We start from the raw sequence: 23,025 nt of genomic DNA, 5'->3' as shown, positions 1-23,025 counted from the left end.
CATTTCATCCCCAGAATTTTAATTTGGTTTAGTGTTTTGGGATGTCTTATATGTAGGTATTTAAATTTCTTACAGTAGCTTTAATGGAACCACAGGATTGAAATGGACATTAAGGAAGTGTCTTATTCAACTCTACAAAAAGTTCTGAAAGTCTATGAAGTCTTCTTCATAGACACAGAGACAATTCTGAAATTTCACATTGTCTTCTCACTGCTTACTACTCTTTAAACCATCCTAATACAGGTCTACTATGTCCAAATATCAGTTTGGAAAAATAATGACCCATTGCAACACTGCTTTCATTGACCATGATCTCCATGTAAGAGGAGTGGAATAAGTCAATATATTCCCTAATGTATCTCATCTGCTCACTACCCAGACATTTGCCAGGGTACTCAATTATTTTAGGCTCTTGGGGAACCTAAATTACTGCAGATTGTTCAAATCTATCCTAGGACCATGCATTTGAGAAGGTGAGTCTATAACTTCTCCATGTAATACAGACTGAGGGCTGAAAATTCACTATAAATATCTGAGTAGCCATGGGAAGGGGGATAAATGGTAATTGCTAAGGAAAGTAACTTTTATCTCAACCTGCCTGTACTCAAAATAAATCTCACCCTATCACCACCCATTTTAAAACTTTAGTATTCCATCTTGAGGTACATGGGTGCCTACAGGATTAAGAGAAACTGGGTGACAAGAGAAATCTATAAACAACCAGTTAGTACCTGCTTCACACAGAAGGTATTTTTTTATTATCTTATTTTTTTATTATATTATTTTAGTCACCATACAGTACATCCCTGATTTTTTATGTAAAGTTCAATGATTCATTAGTTGCGTATAACACCCAGTGCACCGTGCAATACGTGCCCTCCTTAATACCCATCACCAGCCTATCCCATTCCCCCACCTCCCTCCCCCTCTGAAGCCCTCAGTTTGTTTCTCAGAGTCCATAGTCTCTCTTGCTTCATTCCCCCTTCTGATTACCCCCCTTTCTTTATCCCTTTCTTCTCCTACCAATCTTTGACACACAGAAGGTATATTAAACATAGTTTAACATACTTCTAACATTCTTCTGTCTTGAACATTATAGGTCCCTAGATTTATTGATTAAGATTTAACCACTCTGAAAAATGTGGCAATGGTTGTAACAATTCCAAATTAAATTAACGCAAACACAGTAAAGAGAATTGGAGAAAGAGCTAGTTAGCTAATGAATAATTTTATAAAGTGTCAAAAGCAACTGACAAGAAAATAGTAACATTAATTAATACCAACTGGCTTCTCAAAACATATCTAGCAGCCCCTCTCAGGAAATGTGATTACTGGGTCATAGTCCACAGATTCACATAGCATTTGGAGTAAGTCCTGCAGCTCTCAACATTCTGGACTGTGAAGAGCCCTCAGATGGAGCAGTGATCTCACTGAGCATAAATTGTGCCAGGCTTTGGGTAACTCCTCATCTTGCACTCCCTGGAGAGATACTGCCTCCCAAAAAACTGCAAGATATAACACGTTAATGTCTCAGGAGGTGGGGTTTAGGGGCACACTTGGGTTTTCTGTGTTGAGATGTTAATATATATATATATATATGAGTTTAAATGTTTAAAGGAAGATAATCAGGACTTTTAGAGCAAGTTAATTATCTTTTTTTAAACAACTTCATTAATTGCAAAAGTAATGATCATTTATTGCATAGAACTTGGACATGATAGCAAGGCACAAAGAAAAGAAATTAAATCCACCAACAATCCCCTCCATCCTGAAATGACCACTGTAACAATTGTTTGTGAATTTTACAATATGAATGAACCAGGACCAAGATGGGAAAAGGGTAACTTTGGCTGAGCCAGATGTGCAGTGATACTCAGGGCAAGAAGAAAGGGGTTTATAAAAAAATATTTTTTTTAAAAGATTTTATTTATTTATTGGACAGAGATAGAGACAGCCAGCGAGAGAGGGAACACAAGCAGGGGGAGTGGGAGAGGAAGAAGCAGGCTCATAGCAGAGGAGCCTGACGTGGGGCTCGATCCCGTAACGCCGGGATCACGCCCTGAGCCGAAGGCAGATGCTTAACCGCTGTGCCACCCAGGCGCCCCATAAAAAAATATTTTTTAAGAAAGCAAAACTTTAAGGGTTATTTTGACAAGAACTAGATAGAATGCTACAAGAGATTTTTGCACTCTGACTGTCACACTCAACCAGCTCATGGGACAGAGACTGAAATGTTCACCTTTGTATCCTTAGCACCAAAACACATCTGAAAAGAAGGAAGAAAGGAAATCCTTGCTGTTCCTCACCCAGGAGGACTGGCCTGAAACAGAATGCTTGTCTTTGGGATTTTTCCAGTTAAGATTCATATTCTACACCATTTTTGCTTTCTCAGTCCAGAACATCTTAATACATAGCATGTCTGTCCTTAAAGCAGTCTCACTGCCATCCTGCCCTCGTTTTCAGATGACACCTCTTTCTTTGAGGTATTCCCAGAGCCCTCCCTGCAGTTGAATGTTGCATACATCACATGCTCCCCATTTAAGTCAGAAAATCACAAACATACTCCAAAGTGGGAGATATTTGTTCAGCCATTTTCTCACAATATCATAGCAAACAGAGAGAAATACATAACAGTGGTTGAGTTCAGTTCAGGGCAACAAATATTGATTATGTACCATGTGCCAGCAACCATCCTAGTATGAATACATAAAAAGAAATGCATTCTCCCAAACTATGGAGAGAGCCCAAATATCCATCAGTTGATGAATGGATAAAGAAGATGTGGTGTACATATGTATATACATACTTACGTACAAACACAATGGAATACTACTCAGCCATCAAAAAGAATGAAATCTTGCCATTTGCAACAACGTGAATGGAGCTGGAGTGTATTATGCTAAGTGGAATAAGTCAGTCAGAGAAAGACAAATACCATATGATCTCACTCATATGTGGAATTTAAGAAAGAAAACAGATGAACATATGGAAAGGGGGAAAAGAAAAAAAGGAGAGTGGGAAACAAACCATAAGAGACTCTTAACAACAGAGAACAAACTGAGAGTTGATGGAGGGAGGTGGGTGGGGGATGGGCTAGGTGGAGGATGGGCATTAAAGAGGCCACTTGTTGTTGTGATGAGCACTGGGTATTGTATGTAAGTGATGAATCACTGAATTCTCCTGAAACCAACATTGCACTAACTAAAATTTAAATAAAAAATAAATAAAAATAAATGCATTTTCCCTGCCCTTGAAAATCTCACAGTCTGAAGAGGGAAGGTGGGCACAGAAATTATTTTTGTGTAAGTGTGTATTAAGTACAAGTGTTTCTGGTCCATGGAAGACAGAAAAAAAAAGGCATTGTATTAACTTCTTTCAGCTAACTTTCTCCTATATATAAATCTTACTCCTTGGTTTCTTTGGTTTTGGACTTTTTGGTTTGAAATTATTTTTAATTCATTAAGTACTTATTGTATATGGTGGGCATTGTGTTGTTTATAGACATTCCCTCGACTCTCAACAACCCTGTGCAATAAACATTACTTCTATATTTTAGAGATAAAGAAACTGAAATTCAGAGATTAGATAACCTGTCTCGAAGCATAGTATTAGTTAAATGACAAAGTTAATATTTAAATAGCAGTTTGTCTCCAAAATTCATTGTCTTTCCATGTAAACATGATGCTCTTATATAAATGTAGTAGATCATGATTAGAATGGCCATCACCTCTATTTGAAAAAGTGGAAGTTTGAATCCAGATGCAATACCACAGTCTTCAGTCTTGCTTTTTTCAAGATCATGTTTATCTGAGCCCACTGAAGTGTTTACTATTAACTCAGTCTCACACATTCCATTTCTTTTTTTTTTAAGATTTTATTTATTTATTTGAGAGAGAAAAGGTGAGAGAGAGAGAGAGAGTGCACAAGCAGATGGGGGGAGGAGCAGAAGATGAGGGAGAAGCAGACTCCCCACTGAGCAGTGAGCTCTATGCAGGGCTCCATCCCAGGATCCTGAGATCATGACCTAAGTCAAAGGCAGACACCCAACTGACTGAGCCACCCAGGTGCCCCTCCATTTCTTAGTATGTAACCATGTTACAAAGGTAGTTCACTTTTGGGATATCAAAATCAAATAATTACAGAGGAAAAGTATGCTTAGTGTGCTCTGATTGTGTAATCTCCCTCAATTAACAATTTCCAATGATTCACTATTGCCTTTAAGAAAGATTTCAATCTAAAACATAAGCCCCAGCATTCAAGACCTGTCATAATCTCTCCCACCTCCACTGTGAAGCCTGTCTTTACAAAGTCCATTTTGAGTCCTCTTCCTCCTTAGATAAAATTATTTATCAGGAACTTCTCACTTATTATACATTACCCAATAAAGACAAAGTTCCAATATACAAATGTTTGAATTATTGATGTCAATATAGGGAAAACAATTTTATTTGATAATGTTACAAAATGATAAAAATACTTGTCATTTTCATTCCAGCCATCTATGTTTAACTAATTAAAGAGAAAAAAAATGAGACTTTATTAAAAATTCAATTTTGTTGTATTCTGCCTCCAGACTAAAGAATTTTTAGGTTTCTCTCTCTGAGGATTAAGTTCAAATTAAATAAAATTTTTATTTGATCAGGACAATAATGTAAAAACTACCATGATTTTGAGTTGATGCACAGTATTTTTTTTGTTGTAAAAAAATTTTATGTGTACTATAGAACTTTAGAAAATATAGACAAGCAAAATTAAAATTAAAATGCCATGTTCTTATACCAAGAGACTACTACTCTTAACCTTTCATGTATATCCGTGTTCTGTGTGAGAATATGTGTCTCAAAATTTATGTTTTGAATACTCAGATAAAAAAATTCTGTTTCTTTACTATTAGATAAAATCTATTAATCATATTTTGTGTCTTTGTTAATGAGGAAGTAAGCTCTAGTAGAGAGTGTCAGAGAGGGAGCTGATGAACATAAGAGAAAGAGACCTGAACTTCTCAAAAGATATAAAATCATTTGAGAATGAATTTCTCTCTTTTACAGATAACTTCATTACCATCCACAGATTCTGCTTAGCAACACAGCTGGAGGTCACCAGTCTAGACAGGTTAGAGAATGTCCAAACTGCTTCTCAACCAAAATGGAAACGTTTTCCAAACACTGCAGAACATGAAGAAGCATGGAGAAGTCTAAAGTAGAAAAGGAAACCAGGCATTCTATAGTTCCAGTTTTTAAATGGCAATAAATTTGGCACTTTCCTTTTTGTTTGGCCTTCTTTAAGCACCTTACATGTGTTAATGCATTTTATACTCACATAAACCCTATGAGATCAATACTATTACACCTTCTTTCACAATGAGAAAAATGAGGCACAGAAAAGCTAAGTGACTTGCCCAAGGTCACACTACTGGTTAATAAAAGAGTCAGGAATCAAGTTCCGGCAGTCTGGCTCTAGAGCCTAATCTCTAGCAACTACTCTATTTTACTTCTTTTAACTATCAGATTCTCTGCAGGTCAAATAGAGAAATGGGAAGAAGAAAATACCTTCAGGAAAATATTTCAGACAAAGGTAAGGGAGCACAGTTCTCCAAACTAAGTGGACAACTTTGAAGTACAAAGCCTATAATAATTTGTTAGAGAACTTCCCTAACAGAGAACAGAGGAGATGGTTTTAAGTAGTAATCTCACAGATACATCATCTTTGCAAGACTGCAATTCAGAATATAGTCCTGACCCCTCCATAGTACAAATCTCCCACAAATAGCTGGTCCAAGATGAACCTTCCTCATTCAAACATTATCAGTAGATCCACCAGTGGATCTATACTAAGGTACTGCATTAAAAAAAAGAGAGGAGGGACAAATCACACATGAAGCTCAACCACTGGATAAATGTGGCCATGGAGCCAATGAAAATTGTGACCAAAACACTCTATAGCATCAAAAACAAAACAAAACAAAACAAAACTGAAAAGAGAAGAAAGAAAAAAAAAAAGCTTAAAGAAGTAATAAAGACTTTTATATAATAAGAATTCAAAGCAAAGATACAAGAGTTTAGAAAAATTGTCAAGATACCAGAAAAAAAGATGAAAATGTCCTGGCAAATCTTAAGAAAAAAGTAAAAGAAGAAAATAAACCACCATGGAAATTAAGAATTGTTTTGAGACAAGACTGCTGGAAACACAGTAAGGGACACAGAAGACAGGAAGGAGAAAAACGGGGGTGGGGAGGGAATAACTGCCAAAGGGGGAAAAAAATGTGAACAACTAAAACCAAATGGTTGGGTAAAAGTAGTTATAGGAATGGAAATCCTCTCATTTTGTCATTGCTTGTAACAGAGTCAAGAGACATTTCCTAAAGAAATAGATGATTAAGAGTATTTAATAAAGTTTTAATTAAAAAAGTAACAAGCTTTCCTTTCAAATTATCAAAAGGAACACTTAGAAAGTGAAGGCAGACCATTTCTGAATATTTAAACTATAGAAACAGAGTGAAACATAAAACAAAGAACAGAACTGACAGATACATCAGATCACTTATTTAAAAAAAAAGAAAAACAGGGACAAAAAGTCTGATTGGACTCAACAATATGCTGAGAGATAAGAGAAACAATTTAAAAGTGATTCAAAAAGGCTGGGACTAAAATAATGGACAAAAACATGCCAGGCAAATGTAAACATAAAGAAGGGGTCATGATCTTAATAGACCCAGTTGGAGTCAAGGTTAAAAATATTTAACCAATATAAGAAGGCTATTTTATCATAATAAAGGCTACAATCACAATGAATATCTTTTTTTTAAGATTTTATTTATTTATTTGACAGAGACAGCCAGAGAGAGAGGGAACACAAGCAGGGGGAGTGGGAGAGGAAGAAGCAGGCTCCTAGGAAGGAGCCTGATGTGGGGCTCAATCCCAGAATGCTGGGATCACGCCCTGAGTCCAAGGCAGAGGCTTAACGACTGTGCCACCCAGGTGCCCCAATCACAATGAATATCTACAATAATGAGTACCTATGCACCTCATAACCAATCATCAACTTGCATTAAGCAAAAGTATGAGGCACTATGAGAAGAAATATGTTAATGGTAGTAGATTTTAATTCATCTCTCCCAAATTATGAAAACTCAAGTGAACAAAAAGAATTTAGAAAAACAAACCAATCCTGATAAGATAGATATGTTTGTTATATGTTTTTTAGAAGTCTATGCCCTGAAAAGAGATGATAAACTCAGTTTTCAAATATCCATGGAACAATCACATTAAAAACAAAATAAAACACAAAGTTCCTGTAATAGGCCACAGAATAAAAGTGAATAAATTCCAAAGGGAAAAAAGTATAAATAGTATTCTCTGATCATATGATATGAAACTAGATATGAAACTCTGATCATATGATATGAAACATATGATATGAAACTAGAAAACACAACAGTGTAGTGCTGGCGTATGAAGAAAACAGAAAATGATATAGAATACAACGTCCAAAATTAAACCCAATATATATAAAAATTACCAAAGTGGCATTTCAAAAGAGTGGGTGAAAAATAATTACTTAATAAGTACTGTTGGAACAAAAGTATAGTTATCTAGAAGATAAATAAAATACGAGCCTGTGACATCAACTACCAGTTATCCCTCAATATCAATTCTTCTTTCTGATTATGAACAGTTTATACAAAACAAAGTGTTGATAACTTAAACATATGAAAAGCTGCTCAGTCTTAGAAGAGAAATACAGGGGCGCCTGGGTGGCACAGCGGTTAAGCGTCTGCCTTCAGCTCAGGGCATGATCCTGGCGTTGTGGGATCGAGCCCCACGTCAGGCTCCTCAGCTATGAGCCTGCTTCTTCCTCTCCCACTCCCCCTGCTAGTGTTCCCTCTCTCGCTGGCTGTCTCTATCTCTGTCTAATAAATAAATAAAATCTTTAAAAAAAAAAAAGAAGAGAAATACAAATTAAAGCTGCTAAGAGCTATCATTTTCCATCTATTCAGTTAACAAAAATAAAAAATTTTGATATATTCTTTGTGCAAGATTTTGAGGTATAGGTAGTTACACATTGCTAAGTATAAATTAATACAACTTATACTGAGAGCATTTTAACAGTATTTATCAAAAGTACAAATGCACACACCTTTGACTCAGAAATTCCCCTCCCAGAAATTTCTTCTGGAAGAAATTTGCTAAATTTCTTTAAATTTAGATGTGAACATTTGCTAAATGTTGCATGTACAAGGATATTCATTGTTGTATTATTTGGAAAGATTGGAAAGGACCTAAATGTTCATCACTTAGAACTAGTTAAATAAATACAGTGTATTTATACACTGGGATCATAGATAGCTATTAAAAAGAGCTCTCTACATACTGATAGGGAATGAGAAGAAATACGTTGTTGGGTGAAGGAGTGCAGAAGAAATAGACACATTACAATTCTTTTTGTGCTTGAAAAAGCAAAGAATATGTGTATGTAAATGTATATATTTGTTTCTGCAATGAATATTCTTTGAAGTATACACAAAAACTCATAATATAGTTCGCCTCCAGGGAGAAGAATCTGGCTAGAAGATAAGTAGGGGAGAATTACTCTTACAATTCACACTTCTGTGCATGTTTTTAACATTTCAAATGTTCATATATTACCTAGTCAAATTAATTAATTAGGTTTGAATGAAATAGAAGAAAAAGGAAATTCTCACACAATGAAAAAGATAAAATATATATATATAGCTTATAATCTGTATTTACATGTATAATCTGGGCTAACATAAAGGATATTTGAAAGGATACTTAGACTTTCAATCTCAGGCAACCTCCCAGACAAAGAGCTGAAAGATTTAAGTTAGATAGCTCTATAAAATGAATTATTGCAACAGACCAAATGTTAAAATAATTTATTAATAATGGAAATTTAAAATAAAGGGATAATATTCGTTTCATTATATAAAAGCAAGTTATAGCAATTCCCAAATAGTCATAGTGTTCTTTCATTTAAAGAAAATCAGTAAATTCCATGAAAGCAGATCCTATATTTTGTTTCTGGCCATCCCCCAGAGCCTGTGACAGGAGCTGACACAGCATAGGGGCACAACAAATAAATATAGAGTAAATTAAAGATTTACATAGAGTTATAACTTTTTAAAAAATTACAAAAAAGTAATATTATAATGTATCATTGAAATTCATTGTACATCCTTTAGGCCTTAGTATTAATCCAAGTTTCTGCTGTTCTGATTTTCATGTCTAGGGTCTCACTAACTTTTTACCTGGCACATTTACTGTACTGTTAGCTCTGAGAACAGACTGTAAGGTTTACAATTTCTTGGGCAAATTTTCCTGTTGTGGCACTTGCTGTCTTTTCACACACACACTTCTCAATTTTACTGTTGTCAGGCTGCTCACTTCTCATACCAGCTGCTCCTCCCACCTGCTCCCCCAAAACATAATGTAAAGCCTCCATCTGATGCACAGAAGGGACACCAACGAAGATAAGGGTAGATTTCTGAGTATGGTTCTGTTCTCGACTGAGGCAGAGGGTGTTAAAAGACCTCAGAAGTTAGGTAGCAGGCAGATAATACGATTTCAGTTCAGGCACAAAAATAGAAACACTCTAGCATCAATCAGAAAGTAGAGGTAGCTGGAATCTTTTGGGCAGGATTTTTCCTTTTTGGCTAAAGCTCAAAATCCCAAATCCCTTCCTTAGAATGAAGGCATTTAGTAATGAGGACATTAGTCTTTTCTGAGAAAGCCATGAGGTTCCTGATAAGAATTCTTGCCTTAATTTCCAGTGTTTCCAACTAGTGATGAGGTTTCATAAGGACATTTTAGGCATATGTCTCATCACATAAATTGACTCAGAGAATTTGGACACTCTGAGGTCCTTAGAGAATATGATGTAAATGTAGATATTTTTTTCTAGAGAAACTTTCAAAAGTTGCCCACAGTAGATTTGTCAAGCGTCAAACTGGAATATGGAACTGAAAAAGTAGTTTGTATTTTTAAAATTGTGTTTAATTAAGGTGAAGTTACTGATATAAAATTATACAAGGATCTGCTGCTTCTTGTTTTTCTTTTGTAGGAGTATACTTATTTTTGTTCGATAAATTATTTTTATCTTAATTGGAACTCATCTGCTATGAGAATTTAAAGCAGAAGAGATGAAGGAAGACCCAGTCAAGTCAGTGACAATGATAGGAGCCATTGCTAAGAATTAAACAGCAGAATTTGGGAGAAACCAGGTTAAACAGCTAAAACCAGAGGCAATGGGGCGCCTGGGTGGCACAGCAGTTAAGCGTCTGCCTTTGGCTCAGGGCATGATCCCGGCGTTATGGGATCGAGCCCCACATCAGGCTCTTCCGCTATGAGCCTGCTTCTTCCTCTCCCACTCCCCCTGCTTGTGTTCCCTCTCTCGCTGGCTGTCTCTATCTCTGTCAAATAAATAAGTAAAATCTTTAAAATAAATAAATAAATAAATAAATAAAACCAGAGGCAAACGTTGTGGCGGAGAATCAGGTTGACACAGGGCCAATAAAATAATCTTCTACAGAGCTGAAGCCTAAGGCCCAGTCAAATAAATATAATAATATAAAAAGAATCCTATTAAAACACCATGAATATAACCACGAAGGTGTTTTTTTCAAGCGCAGCACTACAAAGGGGAGGAAAAAGGAACTGCAATTGTACATCCACGCCTGGCTCTGAGGAGTTTCATTCATGCATTACCCAACAGATACCAATTAATGACATTCTCTATGCAACACTATGCCAAGTGGGGTGCCTGGCTGGCTTAATTGGTGGAGCGTGCAACTCTTGCTCTTGGATTGTGAGTTTGAGCCCCATGTTAGGCATAAAGATTACTTAATTAAAAAAAGAAGAAAAAACACTATGCTGAGGACTGGATTGAAAAAAACAATCATGGTCTCTAACCTCATGGAGCTTACATTATGGCAGGAAGGCAGGAGGAGGGCAAATCAAATAAATAAGCAACCTGAAGAAAAAGTAGGCAAATAAAATATTGAAGATAATAATACTACAATGGAGGAAACAAGCAGGATGCTGAAAGGTAGATCAGGGAGGGAGGGGACTTATTTTAGAAAGTGGCCAGGAGAGACTGCCTAACATGACACTGAACTGAGGCATGAAGGATGAGAAGGAGCCAGCTATGAGGAAAATGGAAAAAAAGATTTCTGGACAAAAGGCCTAGCAAGTACAAAGATCCAGAGCTAAGAAAAGCTCAGCCTATTCAAAGTGCTGCAAGAAAATCTGTGTGGCTGCAAATTGATGTTCCTCCTGTAGCTACCACCTCTCCATCATGGTTTAGCACACAGCTCACAGCCATCTTGAAATCACTGCCTGGAGTATTTAAATTATTCCTCCTCTTTCATTCCTCCTTGAGAAAATCTGTCTAAATCATGACCTCAAGCTGCCGATAAATAGGAAGGAAATTTTCTTCAAACGTTGTTTTTTGTTTTATTTTGTTTTAGTATAATGATACACTTCAATACTGAAAAACACCAGGAAGTTTTCTAATCAATACCTACGCATTTGTATGTGTCTTTACAAAGGCCCACCCACCTAACTCAGAATCACTGGCCCTTGTTCATGAGGTTACCATGACATCCATCTTCATAGAGTGCACAGCTCACTTACCATCTCGCTGTGTTTCCCCCGCAGGGATCAGTGGGGAAAGGTCTCTTTAGAGAGCCTCACAGCTAGGAAGAGTCAGCAGGCACTCTCAACCTGACAGGAGAACAAAATATGCAAGATTAAATTAATCTTGTGGTCCCAAGTTTGCTCCTCCCTTGTATTAGTTGGTGGTAATGCTAATATTTATAAAATGAGTTATTTTAGATATGAAAAATGCTTGAATCTTGGTTCACAAACCAAGAATACAAGAAATGTCACATTTCTTTACTTCCTTTCCATGAACCTAAATAACACTCAATCTCTGTCTCACTAGGTGGTGGGAAATTTAATTTTAGTCATTACAGTGTTTCTTTTTTCTCCTACTCACTGCCTCCTCCAATTGAAGGTCATGCTAAGGTCTCCTGATGTCATTTAGAGAGGCCCGAAATGACATTCCTTGAAGGCTCTGAAGCCACATTAGCTGGGCTTGTATCTTGGTTCTGCCACTTACTGGTGTGAAACATTGGATAACTTACTTAACTCCTTGACTGTTAATGATGCAGTAATGGCAATAACTACCTCACAGGGTTATTGAACAGTTAGATGAGTTAATATCTCCAGGGTTCTTAGGATAATGTCTTGCACTTAAGTGTGCAGTAAATATTTATCATTATCATCATCACCATTTTTACATGATGCAAAAGTATCAGAGTTTCCTCCAGTAACTGGCCACTCTGGTTATCAGAGATGCCCAGTCTCTCAACCCAAAGGTCTTTCTCATACCCAGAGGTCCTACTGCTTCTGGCTGGAAGCAGCTAAGCCTCTGAAATGTCTCCACCCCAGGACGACACCTTGGAATGGGTCACAAGCCTCCACCAACATTCTAACTATTCCCCAGGAACCTCTCTGCTGGTATCTCCCCATCTTCCATCATAGGACCCTCAAAAGCCTCTCCTCCCTCTCAGAACACCCAGCAAAATGTCTTCAGTGGGTTTGGTCTCAACAACAACAAGACTAAGTGTCAGAAACTAGCAGAAACTTGAAGCAATTTTTGCTGCCTGAAAAAAGGCTGGCTACTGGTTTGCAGAGGGGTCAGGACGGAAGTGGGATAATACAGAGAGAATAAACACAAATCTTTATTTTCCCACCACACTGATTTTTCATGCTTGTTTAGATGACACACACTCCAAAAGACTGCAAATATTGTGCAGCCGACAGGAGTTTCACAAGTGGAAACATATCTGTCCTCAGTAACAGCTAATTGGTCAGGGCTGATTTCTCAAGCAAGATAGGTCCTGGTGGTGGACCCATGTGGAAAGGCAAAAGGACTGTGAAGCAAGAATAATAAGTAGAGGAGCTTGGGAGGCCCCACATGACTTGGTAATGTGGTTTGCAACCTTCACTTGAATTTAGGTGCCATCAGAGTTTGAAGATTCACCCACTTTCAAAACAAATCCCAAAACAACTATAGTATAGATGACAATGAGACAAGCACATTGGGAGGGGATGGGAGTGTCTGGTAGATTCAGAAGAGCTATAATGACAATGAGCTGAGGTTGAGGGTAAGCTAGGAGACAGGAGGAGAAAGTACTGGATATCCAGGCAGGGAGTCAGAGAGGAGAGTCATCCATGAAGCATTTAGAGAGCAGAGTCCAGGAGGGAGACCACTCCAGGTGGGGAGCGGAATGAGCAATAGCACTGAGGGAGGAAGGAGGAGACACAAATCCAAAATAATGCCTAGAAACTACATCAATCCTCCCCAGAACCTTGACATTTTGATTCTGGTAACACATTGTCGTCTTCTTCTCCTTCTCCTTCTCCTTCTTCTTCTTTTTGACATTCAAATCCAGAAATAGTCTCTAGCTTTTCTATGTGACTCTCTCTAGCATTTTTCCTAATAGTGCTATCTATCAATGCTGCTTTCCAGCCCACATCTCCCCCACATTTGGAAGATGGGGAAGGGAGAATAGAGAGAAAAAAAAAACATAGTTATAAAGGAACAGGATCACTGGCCTTTTTCATAGCTTTCCATAACTTGGGGACCGTTGTTCTGAGTACTTCTCTGAGGCTAGGCAGAATTCCAGGCAGCTGGAGAAGGAGATGGGGTTGGAGGAAGGGGGCCACCTGTTCTCTCTCCCTTCTCATCTCCTCCCTGTTCCATGCCCCAGGTGCCTTTACTACTAATGACCCATGTAAGGTATGAGGGGTTGGTGGTAAAGGGATGATAGTCCTCTTCTCCAATAGCCTATACATTAATTGGGACAGAAGGGACTGGTCTTTTATTCTAAATGGAACTTATAGGATGTGGCTTTCTATGTCCTTGGTGTTCTTGGTAAAGTTCTCACTGTGTCTTTCCTCAGGAGTTCATGAACCCTGTCATATGCCCCTCCATGCACTGTATTACCTCTTTCTGGATGGAAAGCAACCTCTTGTTCAACTAAGGTGGCTTCCTACAAAGCCAGCAATGCCTTTCTTTTAACTGACTTTCAAAGTCTCCAAAATAAGGATCACAAGAACATTTCTTGTCCTTTTAATACCCATACAGAGCTGCTGAAGGCAGATGCCCAATGAGGTCTGCCTCTTACACCCTCACCATATGTAGGCACACCACACCACAGCGCATAGCTCTATATTGAGCAGAGGAGGTTCTCTTTATGCCCAGTCCCATAAAAGTGGGCAGAGACACAGATGTGAGCCCCCCACATGTCAAGAGATACTGATTATTAGAAGGTGGGGATTTAGCCTTGTCTGCATTTCTTATGGCACCAGTTGGGCCTCACTCTGAACCCTGGAAAGTAGTTTAGCTTTAGGACATATTAAGGGGTAGTGCAGAGAGTGTGGGTCTAGTATCACTATTTGCTCTTTTACTTGGTGAGGTTACTTAACCTCTCCCTGAGTCTCAGTTTGATCATGTATAAAATCAGGACAACAGAATCTATCTCGTAGATATGGTATGCAGATTTAATGAAATCATGTGTATATAGCTTGCAGCAAAGTACCTAGCACCAAGGGATCATTCAACAAATACCAGTTTCCTTCCTTCACTTTTCCTGTTCTGTAGAGACCACCACCTTTTTTTCTGACTTGAATGTGTCATTATAAAAACCACTCTTTTGAGTTTAGGCAAGGTGTGGTCTGGAGAAAACAATAATTATTATAATTATCATTATATATATAATATATCATATCATTATATTATTATATTACATATTATAATTATAATATTAAATATATATTATCTATAAAATACATAATTATATATTATATAATATATATTAATATATTATTATAATTATAAAACTCAAATGTAATTGAGTTACTAAGGACGGAAATGGGTTGGGGTTTTACCATTTTCCCAAGAGCACCTTCACCTGGATTTCGTTTTATTAAACAAATTATTTGTCTACTATTTATCTTATTAATCAATTTTGTGGAGGTAGCAAGAATTGCCTAGGAAGAATGGTGCTTTGGACTAAAACATTGGTATATGTAGACAGAAGTGAGGGAAGGGGGAAAGTTCAGTGGCCTCTACCCAAGGGACAAGTGTCAGGTCACAAGGGAGAGAAAATGAAGACACAGTTTTCTGAACTCAGAATTCTGCCTAGAATCAGCCCTGGTAACCAGCATGGGAAAATAAAATAAAATAACACAGATCATTAATTGCATAGGCAAGGAAATATTTTAATCCACTCTGCTCAAATATGTCAATAAGTACTTACAAGTAATGCTTCTTGTCTTATGAGAATTAACTATATTCTCTTTCATTGACAGCATCTCGCTAAGACTAGTGAATTCAATTCAATTCAACTAGCATCTATCATGCCTCTATTATGTGCCCTCATGCTACAAGCTCTTGCAGTGACAGGGAATCAATCTTTTGTCCACTAAAAATCAACTCTGAAAGGCCCACTCTAAAAGACCAAACAAGGTTCAGGAGTAATGTGCTATTCACATAACTTTAATGATATTTACATAGAATTCACTGTTTCTGTCCCACTTACAATTGGCTTCAGGCTGTCATATTGATGAAAGGGAAAATAAGCTCTAATAATTAACATGGTGAGCATTTTGTTTGCATATTCTTTATTCTCTTACACTGCCCAAGGCCAAGAGCATTCTCCAGGTAACTGATACCTTTAACAGAAGATGGCTGATGAGGTTATGGTGTTCTAAAGCCTATTGTGCTCTTCAAAAGAAAATTCTGCACTGTGAGAACCCTAGCCCAGCAGACTGAAGGACTGTGCAAGACAGGGAAACTATAAGGGCATGGAGAACTGAAGACAGGTGTGAACTACATAGAGACTTCTGGAACACATTACCAGTGATGTGATAACAAATGCAGAGGGAAAGCTGAGGTCTTATTGACCATGAGGGTGTCAGTCTTAGAAGAAGAATGGCATTCAAGATGTGTGGAGCAACATAGGTAAATGCCAATAGGTAGAAATGAACATAGGCTTTTGGAGAGGCAGGTCCAAGAAAAAAGTGCCTAGAAACAAATTCACTCCACAAGTCCACCTCAAAATCTTGACATTTTTGCTCTCTCCTATTATACATTGCTGTCATTTAATGCTAGTCTTTTTCTTTTTTTATATGTGGTAGAGTCTAGCATATATTAATTTAATGGTGTGTAAGATTTTGTCTCATACTTTTTGTGTATATTTCTCCCAGTATAGCAGCTTGTAGATAATTGTCACTGAGTAAATACAGGTTGGACTGATGGTTGACTGATGCCCAATCATTGGGAGATGGATCATCAAATGCTTACCCTTATCCCTCTGTTAGCATCACCCCATCTGTTCTACATTCCCACCTAACTATTGTTCTGAATGTGTACTACTAAGCTTTCAATCATTTGTTCACAGACTTGGTTTCATTGGAATCACCTGAGATCCTGGAACTTGGTTCCTACCATGAGAGATTCTGATAATCAATCAGGACATGACCTAGGCATCAGGATTTCTTGAAAGCTCCAAAAGTAATTTCAATGTATATTTGAGGTTGAAGACTGCTACTTTAGAAGGAAATGAAGGACAATGAAAAACAGAAAGACTAATAGGGAAAAGAGGGTCTGGAAAATTAAGTGTTAAGTTAATTAACACTTAATAAGTGTTGTCAGTTTAATGCAACCATATCAACAAAAATGTCTTTGAAAAAATATGAAAAAAATATTATGTATATTTAGGTCATTATTATTAGTTGGTATTAAAGACAACCAACTTTTAATTTTTGGATTAAATGAAACGTATATGTTATGTCTATTATTATAAGAAAAATATTTGAATAAATGGTATGTTGTGATAACAGCTAGGGCCAGTTAAATAAAATCTATATAGAAACTTCAAAGTATGAACTCCATCTCAACTGTTTTAAGAAATATGTATATTACCATATCAACTAGGGCAAAATATCTGTATACCATGCTTCAAACTGAATAATTGTTAACTAATAACGATAACTAATAAAATAACCCTAATAGTAATAATAATTATAATAATAGATATCATTTATGGAGGCATGGTAATAAGTACTTTATAACCATTATCTTAAATAAACCTAAAACAACACTGGATATAGGGATTGTTACCCTCATATTATGAGGGAATTAATAGGATGAGGCTAAGGAGATGAAAAAAGTTAAGTTGTATGCTCAAGGTTCTATAGCTTGTAGGCGGTGAATTTGAATGCATGTTCATGGGATTCTAAAACGTTAAGTTGTTGATCACCACACTGCTTAATTCTAACATAACAAGATGTATTCAAAGCTTTGTATTTTTAGTATTAATTAACAAAACTACCTCAAACCGTAAAGTGTAATTATATTTACCTTTTAAGAAAGCCTCAGCTGGTCAACACTGCTTTTAATATCGGGTACAAAATTCTTAGCCTGGCATGCAAGGTCCTCTATAACATGGATTACAAACTAGCTTTTCATCTGGTTGCTCATTACCCCCTACACTTTTTCTGTACTCCATTCAAGTTCTATCCAACTTTGCTGCCTGAATAATCCAGTGATATTTTTCTCTCCCCATTGCCTTAGCTCAAGCAGTTGCTCTGCTTAAAACAACCTTCCAGCCATGTACAATTTATATAGTTCCTCACTTGCAAGCACACATCTCAAACACTACTACTTCCATGAGATCTCCCTTGATCCCCTAGCTTTAATCTATTACTCCTCAGAAATGTCTAGAACTATCACTTTTTCAGCATCTGTATTATACCTACTTATCATATTTTTCTACCTTATTCTCAGTAAATTATAAATACATTGACCATGGAAGCTCTTACCTTTTATCTCCATATTTCCCACAGTGTGCCAAGACTGCCAAGTGGTTCTCAATATATGATCCCCAGACCAGCAGCAACAGCAGCATCACCTTAGAACATATTAGAAATGCAGATTTTCAGGCCTCATTCCAAATCCACCGAATCAAAACCTTCGGGGGCAGGGCTTAACAGTCAGGGTTATTTTTTAACTTTTTATTTTGAAATATTTATAGATTCACAGGAGGTACAAAGAAATGTACAAGGAGGTCCCATGCACTTTTTACCCAGCCTACCCCCATGTTAACATCTTGTATAACTAGGACAATTTCAAAACCAGGAAACTGACATTGGTATAATCCATAGAGATTATTCAGATTTCACTAGATATACATGTACTCATCTGTGTGTGTGTGTGTGTGTGTGTGTGTGTGTGTGTGTGTGTGTAGCTCTATGCAATTTTATCATATGTGTAGCTTCATGTAACCACCACCATAGTCAAGATATTTAACTGTACCATCACCACAGGACCCCCTTGTACTATCCTTCTGTAGCCATACCCACCTCTTCCCCCTTCCTGACTCCTAGCAACCACTAATCTGTTCTCCATTTCTGTAATTACTATCTCACGAATGTTATTCAAATGGAATCATGGAGTATGTATCCTTTTGGGATTTTTTTTCACTCAGCATAATTTCCTTGCAGTTCATCTAATTTCTTAAGTGTATCAATAGTCCATTTCTTTCTATTACTCAGTAGCACTCCATGGTATGGATGTACCACAGGTTATTTAACAATTCTTCTATTGAAGGATAATTTAATAAGTTTCTGTTTGTGGCTTATATGAATTTCTACAGGCAAATACATTTTCATTTCTGTATAGTATGTGCCTAAGAGTACAACTGCTAGATCAAATATGTCCATTTTTAGTTTTAAACAAAACTTCAACTGTTTTCCAGAATGGCTGTACCATTCTGTATTCCCACCAGCAATATATGAGTGGTTTACTTTCTCCATATTCTCACCAGAATTTGGTGTTATTATTATACTTTTCTTTTAACTTTTAGTCATTCTGACAGGTGTGTAGTAATATCTCATCATGGCTTTAATTTGGATTCCTCTATGGCTGATGATGTTGCGAATCTTTTCATGTGTAGATTTGCCATCTGTATGTCTTCTTCAGTGAAATGTCTGTGCATTTAACAAACATTTGCTCTATTAAAACAGAGAAAAAGTTTTAATTCTGAAGAGATTCAACTTAACAATTTTTCCCTTAACGGGTTGTTATTTTGTTGTCAACTCTTTGGCTAGTCCAAGGTGCCAAAGATTTTCTATTTTTTTTCTAGAAGTTTTATGCTTTAAATTTAAGTCCATGATTGATTTTGAGTTAATTTTTGTATAAACTATGAGGTTTAGATTGATTTGGGGGTGGTGTTGTTGTCATCTGTGGATGTCCAGTTGCTCCAGCACTATCTATTGAAAAGATTGTCACTCTTTCCTTGGATTGTTTTTGCTCCTTTGTCAAAAGTTAATTGGTCATATTTGTGTGCATCTGTTTCTGGACTCTCTGTTCTGTTTCATTGACTTATATGTGTCTATCCCTCTGCTAGTACCACACTGTCTGGCTTACCATAGCTGTATTTTAAGTTTTAACATCTAGAAGAGTGTTTCCTCCCACTTAATTGTTCTTTTTCAAAATTGTTTTGGCTATTTCCCTTTCATATAAATTTAGAATAAGCTTGTTTGTATTTACAAGAAAATTTACTTGGATTTTAATAGGAATTGTTAAATTCTAACAATCAATTTAGGGAAGATAGACATTTTTACTATGTTGGGTTTTCTAATCCATGAAGAAAATATGTCTTCCCAAGTATTTAGGTCTTCTTTGATTTCTTTCATCGACATTTTATCATAGTCATCATACCAATCCTGTACAGGTGTGTTAGACTTATATCTAAATACTTCATTTTCTTCAGAACAACTGTAAATGGTCTTGTGTTTTTTAATTTTAGTTTCTATCTGTTTGTTATCAGTGTATAGAAAAGCAATTGATTTTTTTGTGTGCTGATCTTTTATTCTGTGACCTTACTGAATTTGCTTAGTTCTAGCAATTTTGGGTGTGGATGTGTGTGTTTAAGATTGCCTGGTACTTCTACATAGAAAATCATGTCATCTGCAAATAAAAACAGTTTTTTTCCTCTTTTCCAATAGGTATGCTTTTTATTTCTTTTTCTTGTCTTATTTCACTGACTAGGACTTTAGGCACTATGTTAATAAGAATAGTGAGAGCAGACATTCTTAACTTGTTCCTGATCTTAGAGGGAAAGCATTTAGTCTTTCACCCATAAATACAACGTTAGCTGTACGGTTTTTGTTGATGCTTTTTCTGAATTTGAGGAAGTTCTCCTATATTCCTAGTGTGGTGAGAGTTTTATCATGAATGAGTGTTGAATTTTACCAAATGCTTTTCTTTACCTTGGTACAGTCATCTGATTTTTCTTTTTTAGACTGTTGATATGGTGCCTTACATTTTCAGATGTTGAGCCAACCTCATATATGTGGAATTAAATCCCGCTTGGATTATAATTCCTTTTATATATTATTGTATTTGATTTGCTAAAATTCTGTTGATTTTTACACCTAAATTTATGAGAGTTATTAATTTGTAGTTTTCTTTTGGAGGCATTTGGTTAGTTTATGATGTCAGCTTAAAACTGGACTCCTAAAATTTGTGATTTCAGGCATGTTCCATCCTCTTCTATTTTCTAGGAAATACCGTGTAAAATTTGTGTTACTTCTTTGAATATTTGATAAAATTCTCTAATAAAGCCACCTGGGACTGGATATTTATATTCTTTATAGTTTTTTTAAATAATAAATTCAATTCCTTTAATTATTGTGGAACTGTTTAGGTTGTCTAGTTCAGGCTTAGTTTGGGTGGATTGTGGGTTTTGACAAATTGGTTCGTTTCTTCAAAGTTATTAATTTATGAGTAAACTTATTCATAGTGTTCTTTACTATCCTTTTATTGGCTGCAGGATCCATAATTACATTCCTTGTCATTAAAGATATCGGTAATTTGTTTCTTCTCTGTTTTTATCTTTGTTTGTCTTACTAGCAGCTTATCAATTTTAATGACTTTTTTTCAAAGAACCAGCTTTATACTTTGTTAATTTTCTCTAATATTTTCCCATTTTGAATTCCACTGACTTCTCCACCTTGATATCTACTACCCATCCCTCTGTTTGCTTTGGGTTTATTTTTATCTCATCTTTCTAGTTTCTCGAGCTAGGAACTTAGATTATTGATCTGAAATCTTTCCTTTTCTCTAATGTATGTGCTATGTTCTCTCGGTACTGCTTTAGTTACATCCCACAAATTTTGATATACTGTGCTTTCACTTTCATTCAGTTTAATGTATTTTAAAATTTCCTTTGAGATTTCCTCTTTGACCCATGGATGATTTGAAAGTGTGTTATTTCATTTCTAAGTACTTGGAGATTTTCCTGTTGTCTTTCCCTTAGTGATTTCTAGCTACATTCCATTATGGTCAGAGAGCATACTCTGTGTGATTTCAATTCTTTAAATTGCTTAATGTTTGTTTTATGACCCAGGATATGGTGTATCTTAGTGAATGTTCCATGGTACTTGAAAAAAAATGTGTATTCTGTTTTTGTTGGATGGAGTGATTTATAAATGCCAATTAGATCCTATTGTTCAATGGTGTTGTTCAGTTCTATACCCTTGATAATGTCCTGTCTAGTAGTTTTACCACTTGTTAAAGAATGTGGTTTGTCTTGTGATGTTGTAAGCCATCTGGGTTTTACAAGCCCTCCAGGTGATTCTGATGTACACTAAAATTTGAGAACCACTGGCCCAGAGCAGTGTAACTCAACAAAGTTTGTTGAATTGAATAAGTCATTATTTTACACACTGTAAATTAGAAATTTTTTGTATGAAATTGATACTGTTTTCAGTAAGTAAAAAAAATTATTTAGTTAGGAAGGTGGGAATATAATGGAAGCTCTCACCTTAATTGTTTTCTTCTGTATAATTAAAATAAGCAGTCAGTTGCACAACTACCCCCACAGGGACAGGTTTACCACAAACAATGCTGCACATGCAAAAGTACCCAGAAAGCTTTGGAGGTCTAACTAGAGCCAATTTTTATATTTAAAGCCAAATTTTAAACTGAAGACCCAGCTAATTCCTTAATTCATCATTTCTGAGACTGGACAGTTTATTTACATGTGCATTCAATCAATGAGTATTTATTGATCTCCTCTCATGATCCAAGAACTAAAAGTAAAGCAGAGAATATAGAGCATAGAGTTCACTATATATACACACAAATAAATACTTTAATTGTAATTAATGCTAGATTTAATTTATTTTAGTTTAATTTAAATTAATACTAATTTAACTGTAATTAAAAAGAAGAGCAGAGTACTAAGAAGGTATATAACAGCAGGCCTAGCCTAGTCTAAGGAGAGCGGGGAAGTTTTCCTGATTACTTGATAGGAAATCTGAGATTTTAAGTATGAGTTAGACTTGGCCTAATGAAGAAAAAGGAAATGAAGTTAAAAATCAAGGAAACTCCATTATCAAGAGCTAATAGAAATATCTTGGCTTTATACTGGGAATGGAAGTAAAAATGCACAAGCAAGGAAATCCAGGGTGGTGATGGGGACTAGAGGAAGTGCCCATCTACTTTAAGTGGTCCATATGGATATCATAGCCATATGGACCACCCCAAGTACATCTTACCAAGTCAGTGAGACTGAACCACTTATGAAATCACAACAGGTTCCATGTACCAAACCCTACTATGTTATGGGAACAGTAGCAGAAAACTTCTGAACATTAACTGCTGTAATTTTTTGGGTCTGCATCAACACATTTTGGTTTCTACTAGAGTGAAGGCTATGGAGGGGCCCCTGTTTAAAAAGTGAATAGGGGGAGGTTAAGATGGCGGAGGAGTAGGGGACACCTTTTTCAGCCGGTCCCCTGAGTTGAGCTGGATGTACCAGACCAGCAGGAATATCCACGGAATCAGCCTGAGACGCAGGAAGATACATCTGGATCTCTACAAATGAACATCTCCAGCGCTGAGTATCGAGGTACGAAGCGGGGAGCC

General features: G+C 36.4%; 2 protein-coding genes across 2 annotated transcripts in view; both read right to left on the bottom strand.

The window, feature by feature from the left end:
• Positions 1-17,998, bottom strand: part of LOC100469802 (olfactory receptor 2H2) — a 33,058-nt gene extending 15,060 nt beyond the window's left edge. The window contains exon 1 of the mRNA XM_034647257.1: positions 17,913-17,998. Within this exon, the coding sequence (XP_034503148.1) occupies positions 17,913-17,998 (86 nt within the window). The remainder of the gene's footprint in view (positions 1-17,912) is intronic.
• The window catches only part of DNAH9 (dynein axonemal heavy chain 9), a 1,064,222-nt gene that overhangs the window by 444,011 nt on the left and 597,186 nt on the right, over positions 1-23,025 (bottom strand). The gene's annotated exons all lie outside the window — the stretch shown is intronic.

The sequence above is a fragment of the Ailuropoda melanoleuca genome, chromosome 17 (assembly GCF_002007445.2).
Source record: "Ailuropoda melanoleuca isolate Jingjing chromosome 17, ASM200744v2, whole genome shotgun sequence".
Lineage (NCBI taxonomy): Eukaryota > Metazoa > Chordata > Mammalia > Carnivora > Ursidae > Ailuropoda > Ailuropoda melanoleuca.
The sequence above is the reverse complement of the archived record's forward strand: the minus strand, read 5'-3'. Positions and strand labels throughout refer to the sequence as shown.